The 27,890-nt window shown below is 36.8% G+C and overlaps 2 protein-coding genes across 2 annotated transcripts in view; both read right to left on the minus strand.

Moving 5' to 3' along the window:
• Nucleotides 1-19,524, minus strand: part of cxadr (CXADR Ig-like cell adhesion molecule) — a 42,014-nt gene extending 22,490 nt beyond the window's left edge. Inside the window, exon 1 of the mRNA XM_079248279.1 lies at nt 19,422-19,524. Coding sequence (XP_079104405.1) covers nt 19,422-19,473 — 52 coding nt within the window. The 5' untranslated portion in view covers nt 19,474-19,524. The remainder of the gene's footprint in view (nt 1-19,421) is intronic.
• A 1,752-nt stretch (nt 19,525-21,276) lies between these two features.
• Nucleotides 21,277-25,182, minus strand: btg3 (B-cell translocation gene 3). Its single transcript, XM_079247207.1, has 5 exons — nt 25,131-25,182; nt 24,014-24,216; nt 23,744-23,881; nt 22,904-23,096; nt 21,277-22,765 (listed from the first exon to the last, which is right to left on the minus strand). The coding sequence occupies exons 2-5, from the start codon at nt 24,184-24,186 to the stop codon at nt 22,562-22,564; spliced, it is 708 nt and encodes a 235-aa protein (XP_079103333.1). The 5' UTR covers nt 24,187-24,216; nt 25,131-25,182; the 3' UTR covers nt 21,277-22,561.
• Between the last annotated feature and the right edge of the window lie 2,708 nt (nt 25,183-27,890).

Consider the following 27,890-nt stretch of genomic DNA (forward strand, 5'->3'; position numbering starts at 1 on the left):
AGAAAGCTTCCATTTGCCACAGAGAGCTGTCATTAATCCCAGTGCAGATGACCTACAGGCTGTTTTGACATAAATGAATGTTAAACGATGAAAGGGTGATGAATGACAGACACTTTCAACGGCCGTCTGAGCATTTGACAGCTGTTAAAGAAGCCTGTAAGAGATGCGGATCATACAACATCTGTGAATGTCCAAAGCTTAAACTGATGACAAGTCCCGTAACTTTGATTTTATTGCTTCACTCATAAAAACCTGGGATTATCAATTAGCCTGAGATTTAATAAATGCAAACATTTGAATTAAATATTAATAACACTAATGAATTCGCAATCTTATTATGTTGCTTAAATCTTCAGCAAGAGGAAATCAGGAACTGGTAACAAGGATTACGAAGAGAGGGAAGTGCAGGAAGGACAAATTTTCTCCAATTTATTCCATAATGAACGATTAAGTCTTCATCACAGGGATTCTTCAGTGCTGGCCTTGGAATTAGTATGTCTTTGTAAAAGTGATCGAATTAGCATTTTATAAGCTGCGGTACGCTGGATTTAAACAGCTGCTCCTTGTCTTACATCTCTACCACCATGAATTGTTCTGCAGCTCCACTCAACCCAATAAAAGTGACGTTTTCTAATTACACATCCCTTCCTCCCTCTGCCACCTCCATCCCTGGAAAAGCTGAGCTAATTTATCTGAAGCCCCCTGAAGAGTATGATAACAATGCAAAGCATCTATAGTATCTCAGAGACCTGTGGAAGCGCACACACATAAAAAAGGCCTCTGTCCTTGAGAATTTGTTGAAGCCCAGGGACAGACTGAGCTGGTGACAATGTGGGGGCTGGTTATGCCGTAAAGCAGATAGGCAGGACGCCAGTGCAAGAAGCAGCACACAGATAGCTGATAACATCCTCAGGGGAAACAATAGCTAACATACCAATATTGTTAAGTAGAAAAAAGAATTTAAAAAAGTACTGATAACAAATATAAGGTGCTTTATGGGGACAATAAAATAGCTGTTTTTAAAAAAATGCCTATTTGCTGACAAAGATGTCAGACAGAAAGAGTTTTGTTTAATAGTCAAACATGCCAGCGGGGTAATGAGAGAACCGTGTTGCTCTTATTTTGCAAGCAAAAAAACAAAAAACAAAAACAGTCCTCTGCATGTGATTAGTGAACACATGAAAGTATGCTGCATGACTAAATACAAATACAAACATCCCAGAGTCTCATAAAAGCATGAAATGGTTGTGTGGTTCTGCTGCCAAGCTTTTCAGATCAATCGTTAGTCTTTGGTCAATTAACAAAATGTATGTCCGAGTTAGAAAAGATAAACATGATTTAACATCTTGTTGTTTTTCATTAAATACTTAAACGAGGACTGGGTAAGGCCATTAAAAGAAACAATGTCTATTAAATGCAAGTATTTGCCTTCTAAGCTTACAGCAGCTTACTGTGAACCAGAAGAATGAAAACCACATGTCTCAGTGGGGTATAGCCACGGGGCGTCTCCGTCCTGACACAGGAGTTTCTATGAACAACAGGGAGGTAGCCATGCTAATACCTATCCTATCCACCCCAGCCCCCAAAACAAATAAAGTGTCTGATACAAGGCAGGCTCCTATCGGCACCCCAACCTTTGCCTGGGCCTCAGGGTACAATGCCAGCTGGGATCAACTTTGCTGATCAGACATGGAGACACTAGTGCAGCTACTTTATTCAGACTGAGTGGACTGAATGTCCTGTATGAGTTTTATAAATCTCACGAGTGCAAAAAAGTTTTTCTTGGGGCAATCCTTGTGTCGGTAAGGTGAACACTCAAGCAGCAAGCTTAAATCAGCAAAGTGTGAACCATCACAGAACATTTCTCTTGAAAAAGATAAATTCTTCTGGCAATTTCACAAAAACTCAGAGGCTCCGAAAAGAAAGCAACCTCACGATATAAAATTTGTTGAGCTCTGGAAATTCGATCTCCTTGGTCAAAGGGGGGGCTGAATGTTTAAACAATGTTCGTGGGGATTGAAAATAAAGAGTCTGAATTGTTATTCTTTGTGATAAACTACTTTCTCATACTAACTGAAATAAATCTGTAATACTAATAACTTCACTGTGTTGGCCAAGTCGACTGAGGTGTTGCTTTTATTCAGCTTCAAATGTGCTTAGAAAACACAGCTGCATACATAAAATTTATGTTAAGAAAACACCTATGGAGACATAAAGACTCTCATGAATCACTGCCAACTCACTAAAAGGATTAAGGAGTCCATCCACATGCTGGATAGCTCAGAGGTGAGTAAAATATCAAGAATTCAAACACAAATGGTTCCAAGTGAATTCCTGATTTCCTCCCTTGTTGCTTCAGACAGAGCTCAACATATTTTATAACTTAGTCAAACCACTTTTAAAAACAACCTTTAGACTAACCAAAGTCCTCGTTATTTCTTTCTTTTTCCTCAGATAATCAATGAATAAATAAGTAATTTCATCAGGTATGTTTTCTTATAACCTGATTCTGTCTGAAGTCTGACTAAAGGCATATTCGCATCAGCCTTTTTCATTCGAATCCTACTCTGGTTGCTCAGAAAGTCTACTATTCTTGGGGAAATGTAAATGCACCAAATGATTTTGGATCAAAGAAACTAACTCAGTCCTCCTGCAAACGCAGGTCTCGGTCAAACCCTTTCTTCTTCACGCAGGTCTTGTCCTCTCTTTTGCAGCGCCACCTTTGGTGGGAATGGGGATATATTATATTCTAATGGTTTGGCTAGATTACAGGATGTAAAGTCCCAAACACGCGCCAACTTCAGCCGTGAAATAAGTCACAAACAGTTAATTGTGAAACACAAGGCCTCATTGGTTATTTCAACTGGTTGTCCATGTAATCTCTTGTAAAAAAAATTACAAAAGTAGTTAATAATGAACCAAGTGTTGTGTCAGTGCAGCACTACACAAGATTTGTGCAGAGCGTCCACTGACAAGTGCAGCGACTTGCTCCAGAAACGTTGCTTCTCGCAGTTGGTGTGCTGCTGGCTCTGCTAATATGTTGGCAGGTCTGCGGTGGTGCCATATTTCAGCTTCAAACTAAATGAATCCAATTTATCTTGTTCTCAATTATTCTCTGCAAGAACACTGCAAGTTTGGCAAATTATGGCATCCAGGGAAGATGCAGATTGGCCATGTATGCTTGCACCAACATGGTATCTGACTCCAGCATTTTTGTTCTTACATTTTAGGGACAAGTATTTGTCTTAGTATTGTTTTTATCTCTTTTAAACTGTTTTTACTCACGTTAATGATTAAAAACAAACCAAAAGAATGTGAATACCTGGGCTTGACTTTCTGTCGAATGGATAAGGCCACCATCTATATTCATCACCTCTGCCTATGCTTTATTTACATAGTAACCTATTTTCCATGTTGTGGAGAGGCATGTAAGGCTATTGGCCGTACTGGCCAGGAGGCAGTCCATGAGTCTGCTTTGCTCATGCCATTTCCTCTAGGTTCTAGTCTAAAATTAGGCCTCCTGCCCGAAGGACACAGCATGATGGTAGACTTTTGGACATTAGCTGAAAATACAGCTCTGTATTCCAGGGGGCCATCAATAGGAATGGGTCCAACATGGCACATTTCATTGAAAAAATATATTTGATTGCTTCTGAAATCTGCCTGAGGACGCAAACAAAAGTGGGATGTTGACAAAGTACTTTGTAATAACTGCTGAAACGTCAATTCCTTTTAAATGCATTTAAAACATCTCTTGTTTCTAAACCCTGCTCATCCTGTCCAAAGCACTGAGGGCAGGCAGAATGAGGTCTTTGTGGAAGTGTAAAAACACAGACAGTCCCTTCCTGTCCTCTGTGTGACGGAGACACCGCACCAGGACATTGAGATAAGGCTGCTGTTAAAAGATAACAAGATGGATAACCTTTTTTTTTTTTTTACTCTGCACAGGCAGTGAAACAAAGATATTTCAAGGCTGGAGTTTTGTCTTCACTCTGAGGTTCTTGAAGCCAGGTGTAGTAAACGCACCTGAGTGAAGAGCTCTGTAGGAAGCTGTAGGCAAAAACTGTCAGATGTTGTTACAGCTTGACTAAGACTGCTGGGTTTTATTCATGCCTCCAGCTTGCACTCTCAGCCTCAACATGAAGAGAGAGCTCAAAACGACCGGGCTTGTCGACATAAAACGTTAAGTGACAAGACACGAATGGGAAAGTTAAAAATAACTTTGCAGCACTAGTTGAGTTATCCTGCACAAAAGAAGTCCCGTATTTTGCTCATGACATAGTATGATGCCTTTTAATCTCTGTGTTTTGATCTTTAACTGTGCATAAGATGAAGCTAGGCAAAGTCAAAGAGAAGCGGCGAGTCTGGACACCAGAGATAAATGCTGTAAGCCCATTAAAGTCGCAGAGCTTAGATTTGAGGGATTCAAGATACAAGGCGTTAACTTGCAACAACACACAGCTGAACAGTCTTACTTTGACCCTGATGGGCTCATTAGATCCATTTCAACAACCCAAGAAAGAACTTTAAAGATCCAATTGCTATAAATGCCACAAAAGCTCCTTTACTGAACATTACAGACCTTTCATGTCAACATATAAGTTACTCCAACACTATGCTTAACTCTGGACTATGAAATTGACTCAGATTCAAAGAGTAGTAACTGTGCTACTTTGCACCCAGAGGGGTGAAGTTGTCACATAAGATACAATAAGGTGCATAACTGTGTAAGTTATATGTAAATGTGTACGCCTCTGTTATAATTTATTTCAATTTATGATGAAGATGTGTACAAAGGGCAAATCAACAAGATCTATCAGACAAATGCTGCATAATTTACAACATTGTCGTACATATATAATGGTGAGGTATTTCTCAGTATCTGCAAAAAAAAAAAAAAAAAAAAAGGGGGGGGGGGAACAACAAACTCAGAGCTACATGTCTGAAGATTTCTAACCAACTGCTTTAGGTACAAGTATCATTACCATGGCAACAGCAAGTAAGTGTTTAAAACTACAGGAAGCCTTCTAAACATTTGACTTGTCCAAATTAAAAGAGTAACGGCCTGTGCATGTTTACAATGCATCCAAACAAGATTGGTTTGCTGTAAAATATTTACAAAATCCTATAACCATCCTAAAACCTAGAAAGCTTCAAAGCCTAAAGAGACCTTGTTTTTTCATGACAACACATCTTGCTCCTTGTAGTTGCGCCGCATTAAAGCACCCTCTCTGTTTCGCCTTTGATTGTTTTTAATTGGAAGTGGCACCTCAAATGTTGAGTTTGCTTCAGCAGTAACATAAAACAGCACTTAAAGCAACAGAATGATGACTTCAATGTGACATAATTGCACTTGATTATGTTGCTTCAATGTTTTCCTGGAAATCCTTTGTTCTAAAGCAGACATAGGAATTTTAAAGAGCCTGCTACAATCAGTAAACAAAATGTAGAGAAAAGAAATAGCCAAGTGTGGCTGTGGTATGATCAAAATATTCACTGCTACAACAAAAATGTTCCTGTTGCAAACCTGTATTATATTGCCAAGAAAGGAAATGGACATTTTCTCTCTGGACAAACAGTATCTTTTTAATCGAGCCTGAGGTGAGAAAATAATGTCAACAGAAACCTGGCACCTGGTTGCAAAGATTGTGCAAGGTCAAATGGTTGAGTGTGTCGTCCCTGTCGTCAAGTGCTTTTGCCTGAAACCTGCCATACCAGCCAACTCCCTGATGGCTCTAATGACATCTAAAAAGGTCTAGACAGTCAGCCAAACACTGCTTATAGTACATTTTGGATCAGGCTGACAAGCAGATAATCTCACTGAAAGTGATTTAAGCACCATTCAAAGACTTTTCACCCACTAACATTACTAATGGAGCAACAATGAAACTAGTTTCTAGGAACATACACTCACCATTTTCGTCCTAGGGGTTCAAACAATATCAGGTTTTACTTACTTTCAACTGTGAGGCCCCTATGGAAACATTGAGCTTTGAAATACTCCAGGACTCTAAGCCCTCATCCAATACGTAGAAGTCAACAATGCTAACCCATTATCCAACAATCTGAATTATCTCAAGTGGAAAGCAAATAACAGGCTGACTAACACAGTAATTGCATTACACCTCTGCTGTCTGGGTGGTATAAGGTAGAAAAACACCAGGTGACATTGAAGGCAGACAGAGGATCTTCTTATATGCTCACAGGTCATTTATCTACAGCTCAAGAACTGAGGTCTGTTATAGCTCTAGCTATCGCAGATGAATCATCCTTTTTATTTTTTGTCAGAAAAATGTTTTATCTCTGAGTGATTCAATAAAAAGGCAGTGCTGCTGTACACCTTGTGAGGGAAAACAGTTGCTGTATGCGTCTGTGTGGCGGATTTACTCTTCTTCTAATTATTAGCCTCTCAGAGAAAGCCAGTCACCCAAACAGCTCTGTGCGGGCCCATGAATTATACATGGAGTCCATTAAGACACTTAACAGCTGGTTCCTATGAAACTTACCAGGAAAAAGCTACAGCCTTGCTACCCCTGTGTGCCTACTTATTAAAACAGCAGCACTTGTCATTAAGGTTGTGTGGTAATATGCATTCTGACCATCATAAACCAGCAAGTCACAGAGCTATTTTCAGTTCAATCTCATCTCTCTGGAGGGCAACTGGGCCAGCTGCCGATTTCCTCACATGGCGGCGAGATGCACTACAGTAATTAAATGTCTGTTGTGGCGAGCTGACCTTGCTATGGTTTGGGCCCTGTGCCTGCTCTATACCCAACAGTGGCAGATGTGCTGGTCATCACATCTATATACCTAACAGGAGATCCCAGGAGTAAGACCATCAGAGGTGGAGAAAAGATTATGTTATAAAGGATGGGGTGTTGTCAAACAGTCACAGTTTTGAACACCTGTTTGTAAAGTGCTGCATAAAAACTATTTACGTCACAATGCGCAATACTGCTAAATGATTGTTTTAAAATTGAAATTTAAAGACGTATGACAAGCAAATTGCAAAGGCAAATCTCAGTTAAAGTGGACGTTAGACAGCACCTGATCCAGATTTCAAAGCTTCGGCACAAATCCACTCACTTCAGACATATTTCCTGTTGTCTTTCTTGTGGGATAGTAGGGCCCTCTTAGCGTTGGGAGAAAAATGCAAGGCATAACAAGAAGCACCCAGAGAGAGAGAACTCCGCCAAGCCATTGTCCGTTTTTCTTGCTAATTATTAAGGGCATTATTTTTGAGTTAGAAACTCTAATTCCAAAATTATCCCTTTCTCTTTATAAGTAAGAATCCTTTAAAAACAAAAAAAATCTTGATCACCCCAAAATGTAATCACAAAAGTTTTGTAGTGTGGAATTAACTCAGATTAATCTTTAAAAAAGAAAAGAAATAAAAGACTGAATGAAAAACTAAAAAAAAAAAAAAAAAAACATTGACAAGGTAAAGAAGACTGGTGTGCTGATCACCACAATATAACACAAAAACCATGGAAAAAAAGATGCAACTTACCATTTTATTATTATTATTATAGTAAAACTGTTACAACAAAAGCAGGGATTTATCTGGAAGTAATTTTTTTAAATCAGTTTTATTTAATACTACTTTACAGTTCTTAAAAATATTCAAGCTGTGTTTAACATTTCCCCACACAAAACCTTTCATTTAATTCTAAAAACAATACCATGAATATTAATACATTTTTAAGTAGTTCTGAGCATAATTATTTGCATGTAAATATACATTTTTCAAATAAAACCCGTCTTATCTGGACATTACATACATGACTCTCAACCTAACCAGTATCAAACAGACAGATAAAGGCGAATACAAATATATGAAATAAAGGGAAAAACACAAGAAAGAACAAGGAGCTCAGGATGGGAGATTGAGTTGGACTCAACTCAATCTGTTGGTTTCCTTATATAGGCTATTATGAATTGGCCTTCATTATGTTTTCCCCTCTGTCTGTAAAGCGTCTTGAGATGGCATTGCCGTGATTTGACGCTATATAAATAAAGTTGAATTGAATTGAATTGAATTGAATAAATAATAACACTTTCAACACAACTACTGATTTGTCTTTTTCACCATACCAACTATATGTGATGTATTTCAGTGAGATGAGGTGATAAAAATGGCTCCTTCAACAGATGCTTTACCCCACCCCCTTGTCAAAATTCCCCTCACCGTCTGTTTATAATGCTGGAGGACAAAACTTAATCATCTTCAAACAACTTAGGGTGTGTAAGACAATGCCTGAACAGCAGCAGACGATAATCTAATACACTGTAAAATACAGTGTTTAACTCCAAAAGTCATGCATTTAGTGAAAGTTGGAATTCATCATCATGAAGTCTGTTTTACCTGATAAACCTTTTTTTTAACACCTAGATATCATATCCCTAAATCTATATCACCAAGTAACACACAGTTTATCAAAAGTTCAAGCGTTTTCAGAGATGAGGTGATAATTGCCCAGCCTACATGGAACAACCAACACATCAGCAGCTGATGAAGTACTCTGATTACATGCTTACAAAACTGTTTCCATAACAAGTTTTAACATAAATGAAAATTTATTGCACTTGTACATAAAAAAAAAAAAATGTGATAGCATGTTTCATGTAATAAAAAAAACAACAGTTTTGCAAACTAAAAAAAACCCACAAAAATCTTCTCATACTCAAATATATGACTGAACACCCGGCTTTCTGCAAAAAATATTAACCACAATCCCTCATATCTGTCTTGATGCAGCTGTGAAGAAGCAATATCTTGGGAATCTGTCCATAAGACATGTAGGGTGCTGAGCTTCATCCAGACACATTTATGTCTATGAGCTGCTGTGCAACACAAGAACAAACTGGTAATGTGCAGCGCCAGATCAGTGCAGCTCAAGGTCAAGCATGCTGTAGATTTGCTCTGCTATAAAGTTAAAATAGTTGAAACTTGGAGACAGCACTGAGGGATGACTGAAACAACCAATAGGAGAGCAAATGAGAAATCTCTCTCTCTCTCTCCATTACTTCAGTATTTTATGTCACGATGCGTTTTAGCAGCATGCACGCTGCAATACGTAAACAAACATGGAGGAAGACTGTAGCAGATGCGTTTAAGAGCAGAGTATCGTACTAAAAGATGATCAGCCAACCCAAACAGATGAACTTAAGAGGGGAAAAATCTGTCGCATGGATGTGGATTGGATATAAATAGACTGACGTGGAACAGACAACAGACTAGCTCACAGTCCCAACAACGGACTGTGACAAAACTAACTCATTTTATCACCTGCGCAGGAATCAGGACAAAGAATACAGAGGTCAACAAGCAAAAGCCGCAAAAGCGCTCATACTAAGCGCTGCATCAGGCATTTACCCATGAAACACTATATGGCCATAGTTCCCACAGATGGAAGAACATCAATGCTGCCATTGCGAAGAAGATCTGATAAATAACTGATGACTGACACAAAATTACACAAACTATTTCATATCGTTTTGCATATTGTTATGGGGATATAAGATGAGCTATATTGCGATGTGAGATTTTGGTCATATTGCCCAGCTCTAATATTTACATACGATTATGTTTAAGATACATTAATTTACATTAAAAAAAAAACAAACAAACCTAAAAACAAAGACTTCAGAAAAACTAAATCACATTTTGTTAACCTAGAGCTGCTTTTGAACAATCGTGAATTAAGCACAGGTGTAAAGGATTAATGCATGTGCAGGTAAGCTTTGGTTTACTTATGATTTTCCATGCATTCATCGCGTCACAAAGGACACATCTGTTTAAACGTTCCTTTTGCTTCGTATGAATCTCACCCTGATCATTTCCATGACTCTGTAGAATGGGACCTCAGTAAAGGAATAAATGAAGCCTCCTCCCTGAATTAAAATATTCTTCTAATGTCCCTGGAGTGACATTTTAATCTGGCCATAATGCAATAATTGAATACAACATTTAATAACCAGCTAAAAATATTACTGCAATAGGTGCTCATGAACGCTACTGTAGCTACAGCACAGGGTAGTATTTAGAGCTGGGTGATATGGCCTAAAATTAAATCTCTGTCAATAAAGTCTCTTCCACTGTATAAAACAGCTGCATATCTTAGTGATATACAACATGACAGCATCCATAATCTCTTGCTGTATTATCACACAGGATCCACTGCAAAAATAATTCCTCGGATGCTGGACTTTTTTTTTTCTTCACAGGGCTGAAGCCGCGTTTGGCATTTAGTAGAAAGCAGCATTTCTCACAGTTGTCATAGGCGCAGCTAAATTCCAGCTGGGAGTGATGGTTTATTTAACTGTTTATGTATTTGTTACTGGTTTGGGCTCAGTTTTCAAAATCTGGGTGCTTTTTTTTGGCAAACTAGCCTGGTTTATACCAGCTTAACCAGAATGAGGGCTTTACTCCACAGAACAAAACATAAATAGCTTGAAGATTTCTATGTTCTCAATGTACACTCAAAGATTTTGCAGCTGTAAAATAAACATTTGCAAATGATTTCAGAGTTTTTATTAGGGCTGGGCGATATGACCAAATTCTCATATCCCAATATAGCTCATCTTATATCCCCATAACGATGTACATAATGATAAAAATTTGTTTGTGTAATTTTGTGTCAGTCATCAGTTATTTATCAGATGTACTTGGTAATGACAGCAGTGATCTCCTTCCATCTGCGGAAACTATGGTTGTATGACGTCTAACGGGTAAATGCCTGCTGCAGCGTTTGAGTCTGGAGTTTATTATGAGCGCTTTCGCCACCACTTGACTCTGCCTTTGTGGCTTTTACTCGTTGACCCTTTGTATTCTTTGTCTTGATTCTTGCACAGGTGCTAAAATGAGTTATCGATAGTTGTGTCGGAGTCTGTTGTTGGGACTGTGACCTGGCCTGTTGTAGGTTCCATGTTGGTCTTTTTATATCTAATCCACATCCATGCGACAGAAATTTCCCCTCTTTTATCAGCAAGCTCATCGGTTTTGGTTGGCTGGTCATCTTTAAGTGAATTACCCTGCTCTGAAACGCATCTGCTACAGTCTTTCTCCGTGTTTGTTTATGTATGTATGCATGTATGTATGCAGCGTGCATGCCGTAAAGCGCATCTTGACGTAAAAGACTGCAGTGAAGCACCTTATTGTGCCGTTAAATGATAGAGCATTTTCTATCGTCCAAAGGACATATATTGTTATATTGCCTAGCCCTAGTTTATATCTGTAAATCTAAATTGTACATTTTTTTTGTCATCTTTCAAAAAGAATCAAGTTTGTAAATGTGCAGAAAAGGGTCTGTATTGTTGTTAAAAAAAGAAAAAAAAGGTTTACATTTGTGGAAGTTTGTTTTTCAAACATCCTGTCCAGAAATGCAAAGCACTAAACTGCATCAGAGACTATTAAATTGCAGTTGTGCATTTTGTCCTTTTCTTTATGCCTCCATTTGACTGAATGGTGACTTATCAAACTGTCCAATCAGAGAAAAGATGGCTTTCATTCCTGCAAGCTCTTAAAGGGGAGTAGATATGTTTTAGGACAGATAGGGCTGCAACTGTGTCAAGGTAAATATGAAAAACCGAGCCAGAGTATTGAGCAACAAGTGCTGCGGATTTCCTCTGTAAATCACCATTATTGCCTCCACCCGGCCATCATTTGTTGCCACTTGGTTTGTTTGCCTTGGGATTCCTTGGAGAAGAGTGAATGGATGGAGAAGAAAGTGGCCGGTTGCGGAGTCCGAAGCACCTGCTACTCAACGCTCAGACTAAGTTGCCATTTTCACTTTGCAGGTCCAGAATGTGTTGTTTGTTGCACACAAGCACCATCCTTACAAGTTATACCTCAACGTAAAAATAACTCATCAGGGTGTCCAACCATGGATTTGAACTGAACCACATTGTTTTGTTTGATAATTTAACAAACTCCATCACATTCATTTTGACACAGAGGTTGTCTTACCCAGTGCTATTTAATAATCTACTCTGGTCATACAATAACCCATCTTTTAAATGTACTACTCCCCTTTAAGGGTGCATTCACATCAGGATAGTCCGCTAGACTCTGTAGGATTGGGGACTCGGCTCAGTTGTAGGGGGGGCGTCTCTATGAGATCGTGTTCACGCTGCACCCGCGTGAAGAAGAAAATTCTGGCTCCTCCTCTTGCGAGTAAAACATGGAGACGAAACTATCACTGTTTTGGGTTTTTTATTTTGTCTATGGATGCGATATGAACAACAGACGGGACTAAGGACTCTAAACGCCATCGCTTTGTATTTACCCATAATACAATGCTACATCACATCCAGGAAGTGACTTATTTTGGTAGTGTTCTTCCTGTATTTGGTCTGCTTGAAACGGGCCCAGACCTGCGTTTGTAGGTGGACCAAGTCCGCTTCTTTGGTCTGAATCAGAATTTGTTTGGCACATTCACATTTCCCCAAACAAATCGGACTTTCCAAGCAAACAGACACAGATTTTAATCAAAAAGGCTGATGAATGTATCCTAAGAGCCTGCAGAAGCCATCTGCTCTCTGATTGGACAGTTTGATTTGTCATCAAGCAATCAGATAGGAATATAAAAAGCAGTGTTGTGCAAATCCTTTTCTGTACATTTCCCAACTTGGTTTATTCAGGCAGATTGTTTTTTTCAGGATGACAAACCTTCATTTACAAATAAAAACTTTGCTAAACGTTTTATGACTTTATATTGGTTGGTTGAGTCATCATGCTCCATTATAATCTATAGTTTCTCAAAATTAACATATTCAGACAACCAAGAGAACTTAATGTGCATTGGCTCATCTGAACGCAGTCATTTTTCCCCACTAAGAAGCATTTCTATGGAGGTGCCGAAACAAATCAGTTGTTCTCCCATCTATTGTATCAAAAGCCTTTTAATTAATTCCGCAACATGTCATTATTTGTTTAGAGTCTGACGACGCAGAAAACTAAAGCAGCTCCTAATAACTGATAACACTGTTCCTGTTTAGCAATGCCCTCCTCGAGTGTCTCTGGGAGATGGCTGGGATGAGGGCTGAGCCCGCTATCAACAACAGAAGCCCAAGAATAGCATTTGCAGTGCACATTAAAGACAGAAAAAAAAACGCAGTTTTCATCAAAATAAATTTGATGAATGGTATATTTGAATATATTATTGAATTATTTGCTCAGCCCAAGTAGCATTAAATCATCATACTCACACTGAATAGCAGAAATTTTAAAAACGCTTAATGGTTTTCCTAGTTTTACTACTTCAGGTCTCAATCTTTTGACTTGACACAAAGTCCATTTTGTTTGCCAAAATCTCCGTTGCACCTTCTGGTGTAAGTAGTTAATATTTCATCTTTTCTGCAAAAGCAAAAGAAATAAAATCTATGTGGTGATGTCTGAGAGATGACCAACATGAAAGTGCTTATCACCACAGAGTGGAGCTTATGTGTCACAGAGTCTATTATTCCTCATTAGAAGCAGAGGGTGTTGTGGGTGCTGCAGAGTCGGGCGTGAAGTGGCTAAGTGATGAATGTGCTGAAGGGGGGGGGGGTGTTTATCGCCCTCACATTGCGACACAGTGATGATGACCGATGGACTCATGAGAGCGGGGAAGATCAGCACCGCTGTGACCTTGTTTCAACTGATAGACAGTCCCTCTTCTATGCTTGCGACGCATCTTGCAGCGCAATCTCCTTTCTGCTCATATTTAAACAATTTCTGGTGTTTTGCTTCTCACAGGTGTCATATCAGCACTTCCTGTAATTCTTTAATCGACCTATCAAATCTCTAATAGTTGCAAAAATGCAAGGAGATGTTTTAATGTTAAACAGTCCATGAGGATGGTGGTGTTTATTATACGTCACAACGCAAAGAAGTTAGGATCAAAAATACATTTTTTTTAACCTTATTCAGCAAACATTTAGCATCTGCACACACACACAACTCCACAAGTGTGTTGTAGACAGAAACACCCAGTCTGTAACAAACAACTAATTTCTGCAGATCAATCCTATTTAAAAAGTTTCACAATATTTTTATGTTTAACTCTTTCAAATACATCATCACTGCATTTTATTTTATTATAGTTTAAATGCATCCAGCTGGATAACTGGAACCACAAACTGCTTCTTAAGGTAAAACAGATATTAATCATACCTAAATTAACGGATATTTAGACCAACATGCATTTATTTGGCCATTTTTTTTAACTAAATTACTGAAAATTTTGAGAAATGTTGTGATAGTTGCTTCAGTTTAATGTTTAAAGTTTAAATAATGACCTTTGCCAAAATAGTCATTACTGTCAACATGTCCAGAAATTTAAAAAAAAAATAAAATAAAAAAAAAAGCAATGTGTAGAATGCATCAGAAAGGTTATTTTCCTTGTAAAATATCAAGTATCAGAACCAGACATGCTGGTGCAATAATACCATGAATCAACTGAAAAAAAACAGGGAACTTTTACTAGTTTCAGTTTCTTAAAGTACCTTGCTGTTTCTTTTTATGTACCTGCATTATTGTAAAATTAATAGTTCCAGCCACTCAGATAAAATAAACCCGCTAACAGGAAAAGCCTGCACTCTAGCCACTATAAATCACAACTCCAAGATCCATGGCAAAAACTAACCAAGCAAGACAAGAGACACCATCTAAATAAGGATGCAGGCACGTAAACGTGTTTCTAAAAAGTCTTGAAAGGTTAAAGTATTACATTAAGAAAATTATCCGCCACTAATTTCTGTCATATTTTATTTGTCATGGTTTCTGTAAGGTCAGTGCTGTGGCCGGAGTATTATAGGAGTTTGACAGATGAGACACACAAACCTGAGGTATCTGTCAACGTAACATTGACTTTATGACCATGGGGTTAAAGTAGAACCATGCCAATATATCTTTCCATAAAAATGCTTTGGCAGCAGCCCTAAGATGCTCTTTTACTCCATACCTGTGAAAAAGAAATGAGCCCTGAATACAAAGTGGCTGCACAACCATTAACCGGACTCTGATATAAGCTCTGCTATTAATCATTTCACTGCTGCTCTAGAAGGCAGTAATTTGTTCATTCGGTAATTAAGATATGAAATAGAGGGTGGAGGAGAGGGGAAAGGTAAGGTAATGTGGTGAGGTAAAGGTGGGATCTGCATTTCACACTTCCACGTGGGTGAGCAAGATTTGGCACACAGCTTCGACAGGGCTGGCATGTTAAAATATTAATGTCTGGGGATGTGAATATTCATGGGCGGTTGTCCTCATCATGAGATTGTGGAGGACAGAGCAATGTCCCTAGAGTGTAATCTGATTCTACACGTCCCTGTTTCATTCTCAAGGACAAGGTGCTCTGAGTAAAGAGGGTACTTGGCTGGATGGAGGTGAAGCTGTGGCAGCAACATGTTTCAGCCAACAGGAGGCGAGCGGTGGCATTAGACCGCTGGGTCATGACAAGTAAACGTGACCTCCAGTCATTACCGCCTGCGTGAGGCCAATGACAAAGACCTAGGTGGGGTTGTTTGTGCCTCCACCTAACAGCTGTAGGTAAGATCTTTGTGTGCCATAATGCCTTGGCAAAACACTAAAAACTGCAGGAGGATAAGCAGATGTACCTCTTATAGGAGTTACTGCTTAACTCTGCTAGTTTAGTGATATCCAACAACATATACAATAGGGATTGTGCAAAATAAAAAGGGGATTTTTGTTTGCTGTAAAAGATTACCTAATGCATAGTGAAACAACAAGTGGGAGGGTAGCTTGCTCAAGCAAGTGAAGCACACACAAGCACACTCCCCGTACATATGTGTCTGTTTTCAAATGGTATCCAAGCAACCAGTTCCTTTCCAGGGCCTTTGGTTTTAGGCTTATCAGGTAACTGGGTTTTGTGGCTGCTCATGTCTGAGGTCAAAAAGCTTCCCTCTTGATCTAAACATTACTGGAAAACTGAGCAGACATACCACTGGGTTAGTTTAACCGCTTCAACTTAGAACTGAAATGTTGGGGGTTTATTTTCTCACTTGACATGTTGAAAAAAATGGATTAGGAGATGAGTTTATGGAAAAAAGCTTTGTCAGAAAGATGAGCTTGTCGATCAAAAAGTAATAAAATCACAAGAAACAAAGTGTGTAAGACATTTCCTCCTTAAAATGGTCTTTATTTTCCATTTGGGTCTTCTTTTTTTTTTTTAAACTCACTCACAAACTTTGGCACAGGAGTGTCCAGTCAGTGTTTGAGGCCCACTGTCCTGGACGTTTTGCATCCTTCCTGCTGAGGTTGACTACAAGCTGCTGACAAGAGCCATTTAATTTCAATCTGGTGTGTTAGATCAGGAAAATATCTGAATCCTGCAGGATTGCAGCCCTTGAAGACAAGAGCCAGAAACCCCTGCCTTAGCAGTTTCACCCATCTGAAACTCTGTTACCATGGAAACGAGGGCCAAAACTCAAACCTTGTATATTTTACTGTCAATGTTGCTGCGTAAATGGGCTCTGAGCCCAATGCTGTTGGTTTTTAAAAAAAAAAAAAAAAAAAAAAAAATAAATCAATATTGGCTGTATTTTATACTTGAAGAAAATAATTATTCGGAGTGTGTTAAGATTTGGAAAAATGGGGGAATACATACCAGAAGTAACAAATGTTTTGCTAGAGTATGGTCATCATATCTTTCATGCAATGTAAAATACAAACAAAAGAATATGCAAGTACAACTGAAGAGTGTTGTTTTGCAGTTTTTATACAAATATTTCATCCTGTACTTTTACTTCTCCAGTCACAGCCTATAAGTAATACTTTTATACACTGAAAACCACTTCCAAATTCTTTTTGCAATTTATATTGCAGATGTGTCATATATTATGGAAAGAGGAAGGATCATGATTTTATTGATGTTCTACATGTCTTACCTAAAAATAAAAAAAACTGGACAAATGGGGCAATGAAACTGGAGCAGGTATACCCTTCTTGTTATTTTGCCATAAAAGAAGGTCTGCACATCATTGTGTATTTCTCAGTCAAGTTAAAACAATGTCATGAGTCTGTCAGTAACTGTTGTTGTCTGCTGAAGTGGAACAGCGTTCAAATAACAAAACCTTGTTGCCATTTAGATGGTAATGAGCCCAAACTAGTGTACAACAACATGTATCAGGAAACAAAAGAATGCTAAACAATGCACTATGTAAGCCTTATATTACACTCAATGACATTAACTTGGTACAAAGAGAGATGTGCTCAAAGGTCCTAAACAAAACACTTCTTTCATGCTATCAATCCCAAACTAATCAGAAATCTGCAGGGGCGTTGCCAGTAATTTTGGGCCCTATGAAAGACAATGACATAGACCCCTCCACTTGATTGCAAATTATAGATTTTTGGTTTTGCTTCAATTGCTTCAAGCTGATAAAAAAAAAAAGCTTTTCATGGGAATAATAAAGATCTAGGACTGTGTTTAACCCTTTATGGGGCAAGTAACTTTTTTTTGACACTTTGTTTCCTTTCATATTCAGCATGAAAACTATTCTAACTCTTCTATACTTTTTTTGTTAACGTAACAACAGAATGGAGGTCTTGGTTCATACCAGAAGGACAATTTTAGATTAATATTTCTAATCTGAAGGTATTTCATTGAGTGCCCTATAAAGGGTCAAATCACAGTGCCTACATCTAACTAGGTTATTTTAATATAAACGGTTCATCAGTTTATATTACTGCTATATTTTATTACAATCTTTGAAAAAAGGTTATTTTTAAAAAAAGGTTTAATGATTTTCTTATATAGTTTGTACGTCTTTTTGGGCCCCTAGAATCTTCCTAACTTTTACCCCCCATATGGCACCCCTGGAAATCTGGATCGTCACTAGCATGACCATGGCTCTGTGGCTTCCCATCAAAGGTCTGGAGATATTTCAATAACTTGGAATGAATGCTACTGGTTGAAGCCAAAAGAGAGCCCATAGCTAATGTTTCATACTATTATTCAGAGTGGGAGGAGCTGCTTGTAGTTTCAGTGCAAATTCCAGCAGGGTCAGACACACCCTTCTCATTAAATTACACCATGTATTTACAATTACACAAACAATAGTCCACAGGTTATCATATAAATACATTCATAATGATAACAGATGTTGATAGCACATTTGGTCATAATTACAAATATATTCATCATACTAATGAAGTTCTGCTGTAAGTTTTTAAAGCGGTTTGTTCTAACTAGATTTTAAGATATAACTTGGCTGACATTTGGTTTAATCATTGACTAAAGTATTTTTAATCTAATCAGAGATTTCACAGACAACACTGCTTTAGACAACACCAACAACTAGCAAAAAATCTTGGACAGTAAAGATCACTGGACTTTAATAAAGTCTTCCATTGAACCGTGTAAACGTGTTTAAAAAAAACAACAACAGCAAATCTTGACAAATCTCTCAACACAACCAAGATGCAAAAGCCAGGATTTCAGGCAAGAAAAGAGAGAGAAGGGGGGGGTTTCAAACTGCTGGCAGATGGTAGACAGAAAAAATGGCAGCACTTTGAAGTCCTGGAGCCACAGGTTTAAAAGCGGATCAAGCTATTGTATTAAGCACCAGACTATAAACCAGAAGACATCACACAATGATAGAGATTTCTGGCATTCAGGAGCTCCTCTAAAGATTAATTTGCTACCCTACTTTCCTGTGAACGCCTCAAATATCATTCAATATATCTTCATAACAACTGCTTTCACTAAATCCGGAAAGCCCAAATGAGAAGATCCACACACTGAATCAACTAACTTTATTAGGGTTTGAAATACAAACAAACAAACAAAAAAAAAAACATGACCAAGTTAGTTATACAAAGTAATCCAGGTTAAAAACATTTCTTTTCTCATGCGGCTATACATGACATCTGCACTTTAACTTTTAATCAATTCTGCTTTTAATTATTTTAATAAAATTTATGATTTTATTGTGATTTTGTTATTTTTATATTCTTTTATGCTGTTTTTTTTTTTCCATGTAAAGCACTTTGAATTGTCTTGTACATGAAAGGTGTTATACAAATAAACTCGCCTACTTTTCCAGTTATTATCTCGCTTATGAATAGGCATAAAATCCAATAAATTATAAATAGAAACTTTTAAAGAGTGTAAGCATTTAAACCTGCTGTGTTGGCATGCTTCTTTTGACTGTGCTGCCTAAACTATCCGGACTTTTCCACTATTAAGCTTTAAAGTGCTTTTAAATAATAGCTGCTCGGTATTTATTCATCACAAACTCAAGAGAAATCAAAACGCAGCATTAAAGTTATACGTATTTTAACAAGGAACATAAAGGTGAAACGCTTCGTCAATGGCTGACTTTATTGTACCGTGTCGTGGGACTGGCTTGATGGCGTTTTGGTGGAAAATTTCATGAGAATCAAAGTAGCTCGGCTTCGTGTTTGGAAAACTTACCTGCCAAGAGATCCAACAGTATGAAGCTGAGCCGGGCCGCCGATAACTCCATTTTCCTGTTCGCTATTCCACCACTTCTTTAGACAAACTTGCTCTGAGAACTTGTGCTGAATGCGAGTGAAAAGCAGCAGTCCAGCTCGTCTCCACCGAAGCATCCAAACTCCACTCCCTCCTCTTCCTCCGCTGCTCTCTGTGCAGGTGCACAGCCGGAGCGCGCCGCAGGCTGTCACGTGACATACAGGATCCATGCAAGATGTAAAGGCGCCCTCTGGTGGCGTTACGTGGAACTACTTTTTTTTATTGCCATTGTCTTAAAACAATTCACAGACGAGGAACTTGTTTCGATGATAAGGTGCTGAATAATAAAAATAATAATAAAAGCACCGAATAATTCTACTCTATTCTATTGACTGGACTGGAAATGCAACACTGACTACAGCTACAAGAAAGGTCAGAGCAGACTCTACTTCTTAAGGAAGTTGAGATATGCACCAAGATGTTGCATATCTTCTATAAGTCTGTTGTGGAGAGTGCAGTCAGCTTTGCAGCATTTCCTGGGGTAGTAGCATCAGAACCAGAGACTAGAAGAGAATCAACAAACTGATCAAGAAAGCTGGTCCTGTGCTTGGAGTAACTCTGGAGCCGCTGGAGCTGATTGTCCAAAGAAGAATGCTGCACAGGCTGATGAAGATGATGGAGGATTCTTCACACCCTCTCCACAACACAGTGATGAAACAACAAAGTGTGTTCAGCGAGAGGCTTCTTCAGGTCCGATGCAAGACTGAAAGATACAGAAGATCATTCCTGCCAGCAGCCAAACAGTAGAGGACATTGTAGGAAGGTGGTAGTGGACTGTCCAGATGGATGCAGGTCCTTCTATGAAGTGCTAGACTTTTTTTTGTTGTTGTTGTTTTTGTTTACTCCCTTCCCACCCCATAATATCACTTGTTATAATACAAAGAATTAATACCAAAGAACTGGGCTAAGTTCTCCAACTTTCCAATAAATATAGCTATGCTAAGTGTTGAAGTGCTCCTTGAAGAGCTGAGTCTTCAGCTTGCTCTTAAATAATATAAAAGTAGAAATACAGCTATTTTACAACTATTTTACAAATAAAGTAAGGGCATGCAGAGAAATGAACACATATACATACCTTTTTTTTAGTTAAAAATATATAATAGAAGTAATTTTGTCTGTAGACATGCAGATATGTACAGTAGCATCCGAACAACTGTGCAAATTGGCAGTTCAATAGATGAAGTGATGTGACATGACTTATTTAAGTGACTGGAGTTATAAAGTGTCCAGCTCAGGTATTATGAGTGAGTCTTATAAGGGTTTACTTTCTTGTAAACAATAACTGGTATGTTGCAGGAAAAACCTTTTTTTACAGTTTAGATTATTTGTAAGTCAGGCATAAATTTAGGAAACAAAACATAAATATATGAAGATGGAATAATTCTATATTTCAGATAAAGGCATGCTGTTTTTAGAAGCATTAACCAAGTAAGTTATGGCATTGTTCCCATTAGTGACCATACAAGGCAAAACTATCCAGGAGTACAACTAAATTCTTAGAATGAATGTAAATTTCAGATTTTTCAACACCCAACACATTATTTGTTCATACTAGTAAGTAATTTCACTTCATATGAAATGAGGCGTTATTCTACATTAATACTTCAATGTTACACAAGGGTGACAAACGCAAGGTAAACATGACAAAATTTATTTTATATAAAGTGACATCTATCATTTACCATATTCAATATCCTATATAAGCTAATCTATATGACAAATATTACATTTAAATATTCTTTTCTTGAAAACATGAAAGATATGAAAACATGAGTCTCTGACAAATAAAGTCCATCAGCTCCTTAAGCCTTTTCTAGTACAACTATAAATCATCTGGTGCCCTTAATTGTATAAAAAAACAAACAAAATTACTCGATCTTCTACCCATTTTGCACTTATGAACACAACAAAGATAATACACTGAACTGCAAATGATTACTGTTTAAAAATCAAATATTAACTTCAGCTGGTGCAAATACCATTAACATCTTTGAATGAACTACAAAAAAAAAAACAAAAACAAACAAAAAAAAAGCTAAAAATATAACTTGATATAAAAAGACACACAAACAAAAGTCAGAGAATACCTATTGCTGCTTTACTATATACTGTGTGTATAGCTGTGCTTATTGCAGTTGAGTTTTTTTTTTTTGTTTATTTATCTAGTAAACCCCTCCAAATTACTACACAAGCAGAAATAAAATAAAAACATTTAGCATTAGTTCTAAAATTCAAGCACTTTTCAAACCTTAAAAAATATAAAACTTAATATTTTCATGGATTTCAAAAATCTTTGAAAACAGTCTTTAATAAAACTTCTAGGCTAACAGATCTATAACCTTTAATCCTAACACTGATTACATCTGCAAAACATGCAGAAGGTGCCATCATTTTAGAATAAAATTAGATTCCTGGCAGACTCCTGGATGAGTGAGTGTGTGTGTGACTGATTTAAGCATGAAAACAAGACACATGTTAAATAACTTGGGTGCAGTTACAGATATTGTTATAGAGAAACAGTTTGAACTCTCCCTGGGACTTCCCATCTTCACATCTATTTCAAAACCAGCTCATGTTCAGCTACAAACTAATTCAAACAGTAAAGTAATTTACTATAAAAAAGTAACACAAAATAGTCAGGTCAACCACAATACTTTGGGGACTAAATACCAAAAACGTTAAAAGCATTGCAATGCTTGGAAATGTTTAATAAAACTCCAACTTTAAGCCTATATCTAACAATTCTTCACTGAATAAATAAAACGTTTCATCACAAAGGACATTAAGTGGTGTACATGAAGGTCTCTTGTAGTAAAAATACAATACTTCAAGATTACACGTGCAGTATTCCAATTTCAATAGCTAATTTCTTACAAGTGAGTTACTTAAGCTATAACAAAAAAGATCTAAAGTGCAAAAGGAATTTGTCAAAAGAATAACGATATTTAAGTTATAAAAATTCATGTTAAAAAAAAAAAAGAAAAAGGAAAAAAAAATTGGTCTTTCATTTTAAAGTTTTCTACAGGTTTAATGTCCAGTGTGAACAATTAGCACCATAACTCCTAATTGTAACAGTGTGCTGGATTTTGGTCTGGGTCCCAGTATCCAGACTTTCCTTTATAGACAGGAGGGATCCAAACATTGTGCCTCAAAGAGTGGTGGGCTCTGCTTCGAGGTCTGTAGCCAAAGTGAGGACGTGGGAGGAGGAGACTGTTGCCTGGTACCATCTTTTTGGGATGCCAGGACGGAGCAGCTGGATTCATAGTCTTAAAAAGACAAAATTTAAATGTGAAATTACAAATAAAATGTATATTATTTAATTACTACCAGTAGGGAAAACTAAAACACTTGCTTTTTCACTAACATGACCTAAAAAATAACAAGAAAACTGTGACACACAGTACCTGGTGAGCCCATTGGCGATTTGGGATTGTGAGAGGTGAAGTGAGTGTGCCCTCCTCATCAGAAGAAGAGCCTGAGTGGTAGTCGGACGTCACCCTTTCCAGAGCACTGGTCACCTTCTTTGCAACATCTTTGTCATCCTCATCATCACTAGTGAAAGTAGCGACTGAGAAGCAAGGATTTTGCTCTCCATACCTGATTTGTTAGAAAAAAAAAAGTGGGAGGGAATACTTTAAGATGAAAAACAGAAGGAAATCTTAAATCTTAAACATCAATATGTACTTTAAGATCCCACATTTTTTATATTATATTATATTATATATATATATATATATATATATATATATATATATATATATATATATATATATATATATATATATATATATATATATATATATATTTATTTTTAGGGTGCCGATTTGATTTAAATTTCGATTCTCACAATTATTCAGTATTACTTTTTTTTTTTTTTTGGTTTCAATTAGGAAATAACACAGTAGCCAGATCATCATTCTGCTGCTATAATGCCCAAAAAGACAGGTAAAAAGATCAGTAAAAATTATAAATTTTTTTGTAATGGATTATTTTTTATTTAAAAAAATAATAATAATAATAACTATATTATATGTGTATATATATATATATATATATATATATATATATATATATATATATATAAAAATAAAATAAAAATCAATTTTAAAATTGTGAAGCAAAAAAAATACAGATTTTTCATTTTTCTATTTGACTTTCCCATCATGAACATAGATATACACACACACACACACACTCCACTCTACTCTTTGGGGGGGGGGGGGGGGGGGTAAAATTAGACTTACCTACAACAAACCTCCCCTGGATCTACCCACAATGTGAGTTCACGAGGCAGCCCCAGGTCACTGTACTGCACGCCACTCTCCCAGCAGGCCCGAAGGAGCTCTGGATCCTGCCTATGGAATCGGTTAACTCGTATGCACCTGAAAAGTGATTTTAAAAAAATAATTTAAAAAAAACTATTTTCATCTTAAGCATTTTGGAGAGTCTTATTCCACCCAAACAATCCTTTATAAACAAAGCAAATAAGCCAGTTAAAATATAAAATACAACACCTGTACGCCTGGCCTTTGCTGGGGTTTTCAGGATACCAGTGCCCCTTGAACTTCTCCTGGAGTGCAACGGCCAGCCTCTCAATAAAGAGCTCAATCTTATGAGATTCCAACTTCTCCCCCTTTTTCACAAGCCTTTTCAGGAAAAATACCACTGCTGCAATCTCCCTCCTCATATTTCACGTGTTTCATTACACCAGGCCAGCCTGTGAAAGATCAACAACTTTGCTCAGATAGGATATACTTGAATGACAAACAGCTTATAATTTACACTTATTCAAAAATATACCCATTTCTATTCCTAAATAATTACTTAAGGGATCACAGTATGCTTAAGGTCATTTTATCTTTTAACTTAAAAACAAAAAACAAAAAAAAACCAAACGTAATTTTGATTTTCAATAAAGCTTTTCATAACAAAACTGTTTTAATTTTCACAGAAACTACAAGTCAAAGCACATTTATCAGCTTGTGTATCTTTTTCAAACCAAAAACAGCTCAAAACACAAAGTCAAAAGCCCATCTTCACCCTTGGTAACTTAGATTTATAAACATATACATCAGCGTGCGCGAATGCACGTGGCAGGACCTTGTGTTGACAAGATAATGTGCGTATATAGATTGTGTGAGGTTAACAGGAACAAAAAAAAAAAGAAAGAAAGGTAATTTATAATATTGCGGTTATATTTTGACTTTGTTTGACGGTATGGGGGGGAAACAATCAGAAAGGCGGGCTATGACGCACAACTTCCATTTATTCGCGCACCATAACAAGAGCTACTGTATTTAGCAAGTTAGCTTATAATGCTAACCGAAAGAACAAACACCTAAATACCTTTAAACTTTACCTTAATTGACAAAAATGAGGCTTCACTTCAATCAATCCACAGGTAAACACATAGATTTTTTTTTCCCAATCTTAAATTATTAAAGATTTTAGGAATAGCCGTGCAGTTAACATGCTACATTAAGGCTAACAAGCTCACATTCGTGGCTAACATAACTAAAGAAATACCTCAGATAGGGCCTGTATTTTCAAACCATATAGCTAAACATTGATTCGCAAATCATATTAACGTAATTTAAACGGTAATGAGGTGGTAAACGCAGTTCAACTCACCTTTTCTTAAAATGCCCCTCAGAGCGTGGGCTAAAAATGAACGACGAGCTACTAGAAGTTGGAAACATAGCCTGAGCTCCTCCTAATAACTCCGCCCATTATCCACAAACCCCGCCTCTGCAGCATTTTCATTGGTTTTTGATAACCTCAGTAGTGTATTTATTGGCCAAGTGTATGCCAATCAATGGATGAATCATTAATTACTGCATGACTCATTTTGTTAGGAATGTGTATTTTTTTCAGTGTGATTGCAATGCCAGATGAAATTTCATGATGTAACATAAAAATACAGGATCTAAGTTTAAATTAGCTATGTTAATCGATTTTAAAAAAAAATTAATTTACTGCTCAAATTAAATAACCTCTAAACAATTACAAACCACATTTTAATCACCACACTGGTAAAGTGAATAAAACTGTAGTTAATTATGAGTAAAATACATCAGAATGTGGAATCAATTGTAATACTTTTCGAAAAGGACTTCTCCAGCAATAACATTAAATTCAAATTCAATTTATCTATATATATATGTATATATATATATATATATATATATACATCCATCTATCTATCTATATCTCTATATATATATATTCCACAAGGTGGCACCCTTTATCTATATGTAACAATAACAGCATGGGTGGGTCTAATGCTTGCTCCTATAGATACACCAGTGTGTATGGGGCCAGTGTACCTCTTCCAAAAGGCTACAATATCAGGATTCAAAGATATAATAGCCCTCTGTGCTAGTCATCCGGTACATAACGAAATATGGCTATGCTTTGAAAGCATTATCAGGTCATTCATTCTGAGGGTTGCTTTAATGATGTGCTCAGAGGTAAAGCAGAATCTTACCAACTCATCAACTGTTCTCAGTTATTAAGGCAAAAGACAAAAATCAACACACATCAGAATGTAAAAATAATTTCACTTTATTTAAAAAGGTCACCTAAGCATGTATCACACAACCAGTAAAAGGTCCATCAAGAAACAAAATAAATAGAATGTAAAACAGCAGAAATGCAGCCCTGTTCAAAATCAGAAATGTGGAGTCAAGCCTAAACAGAGGAGTAACCGATGAAAAAAAAAAAAAGATAAGACATCAAATATCAGACAACCAGAACTCTCAGCTTGTTTTCTCTACTAAGCAGAGGAACAGGCCCAAACACGATTCAACAAGTACAAAAGCACGCACCATTCAAGATGAACACAAAATGCAAGATATGAACAACGGAAGGTTTTATGACTGAATAACCTACATACACAAAACACTCAAACACACGGAATACATTTATCCAAAATAAAACCACAGCACGTTTAAAATGGAGCTAAAACCATTAAACCCCCAAAGGGTTAAATACATAAAATCTCTTACAAAGAGAGCAAAATTCAATTACAATGTTGAGTTTTTCTAAATATTAAACCTCTTACAACTTTCAAATATATTAAGTTTCTTCTTTCAGACAAAAGGTGGAAGATGTGTACTTTTACCTTATAAAACTTTGCCTCTCTTGCTTATAATCTTTAATGTCTAATCTCTGAGGAAAACTCAGATTGCCAACACCATTTACTCAATAAGGCTTCTGATTTATTTAGTCTTTGTCTTGCATAGGGTTCCTTAATTAATCCTTTATCTTCCTTTCTTCAGGAATCAGTGACTTTCATAGGCACAGTAGACCAAACTGCCCTGTTTGTATTGCTGTGATATCAAATCAATTAAATCAGCTGTCATGCATCAACACAGGAAAAAAAAGTTAACGCTAATCATGAAACAGAAAAGAAAATTAATCCTAAACCAAATATTGTCCACTTGAAAACAAAATACCTTCAGAGCAAAAAGTGGTAAAGAATAAGCCAGCTTAAAGTTAGTTGGGTATCAGATAATCTTCTGTTAATGTCAAATGCATATGGTTTATATATAAAACACAATAAAATACACACTTTGGTTCAGCAGCTTTCCTCTTCATGCTGCATACTTGTGCTTGATGGGCATACAACATCACAAACAGCTTTTTTTTTGTGTAAAGATCAAGTAAATCCCACCAGTAATAATAGTTAAAAACAGAAAAGCCAAGTTTTAAATAATACCCAGACTTCAAGCCACAGAGGATGTATTAACTCATCTTCTTAAGAGTTGCTTTAAATTAATTACTAAGTTTCCTTATCTGGCTTTTACAAACATCAGATACTTTTGTCTTTGTTGCCATGATGCTTTGGGTTAATTTCAGATAAATTGTAGCTCACAGTTGTGCTTTATCTGTAATGTTATTACTAATTTGTAACATTTTAAGTGTCTTATTTCAAATAAAATAAGCTCTCTAAATGCTAAATGTATTTTTGTTTGCAATTTTCCCATTGCAGTGGATCATTCATTCAATGTGATTAAAAAAAAAAAAAAATCACAAATATTTTAGAGGACCACAGTTTTCACAAACCATCAGGTGCAATCAGAGCAGTTTGGGGGAAACATAATTAATTTCAAGTCATCACACTGTGTGTGTGTGCAGGTACAAGATAAAGCTAAAATAATGTAAAGGACAGCGTTCATGTTACACCGCATTGAAACCCTACTCGTCACTTTTGTCAGAAAAGATCAGATAACATGGAGGAGTGCTGAGAAATGATAAAACCCATTTCTGGATATCTGATATGATAAAGAAAAACAAAGAAATGTATTTTAAAAAATTAAATGCAACAATTAAAAACAAACAGTTGAGAGCAAACAAAATCCCATAAAACAGCAAATAAGAAAAAAAAAA

Source organism: Telmatherina bonti (genome assembly GCF_933228915.1).
Source record: "Telmatherina bonti genome assembly, chromosome: 10".
Lineage (NCBI taxonomy): Eukaryota > Metazoa > Chordata > Actinopteri > Atheriniformes > Telmatherinidae > Telmatherina > Telmatherina bonti.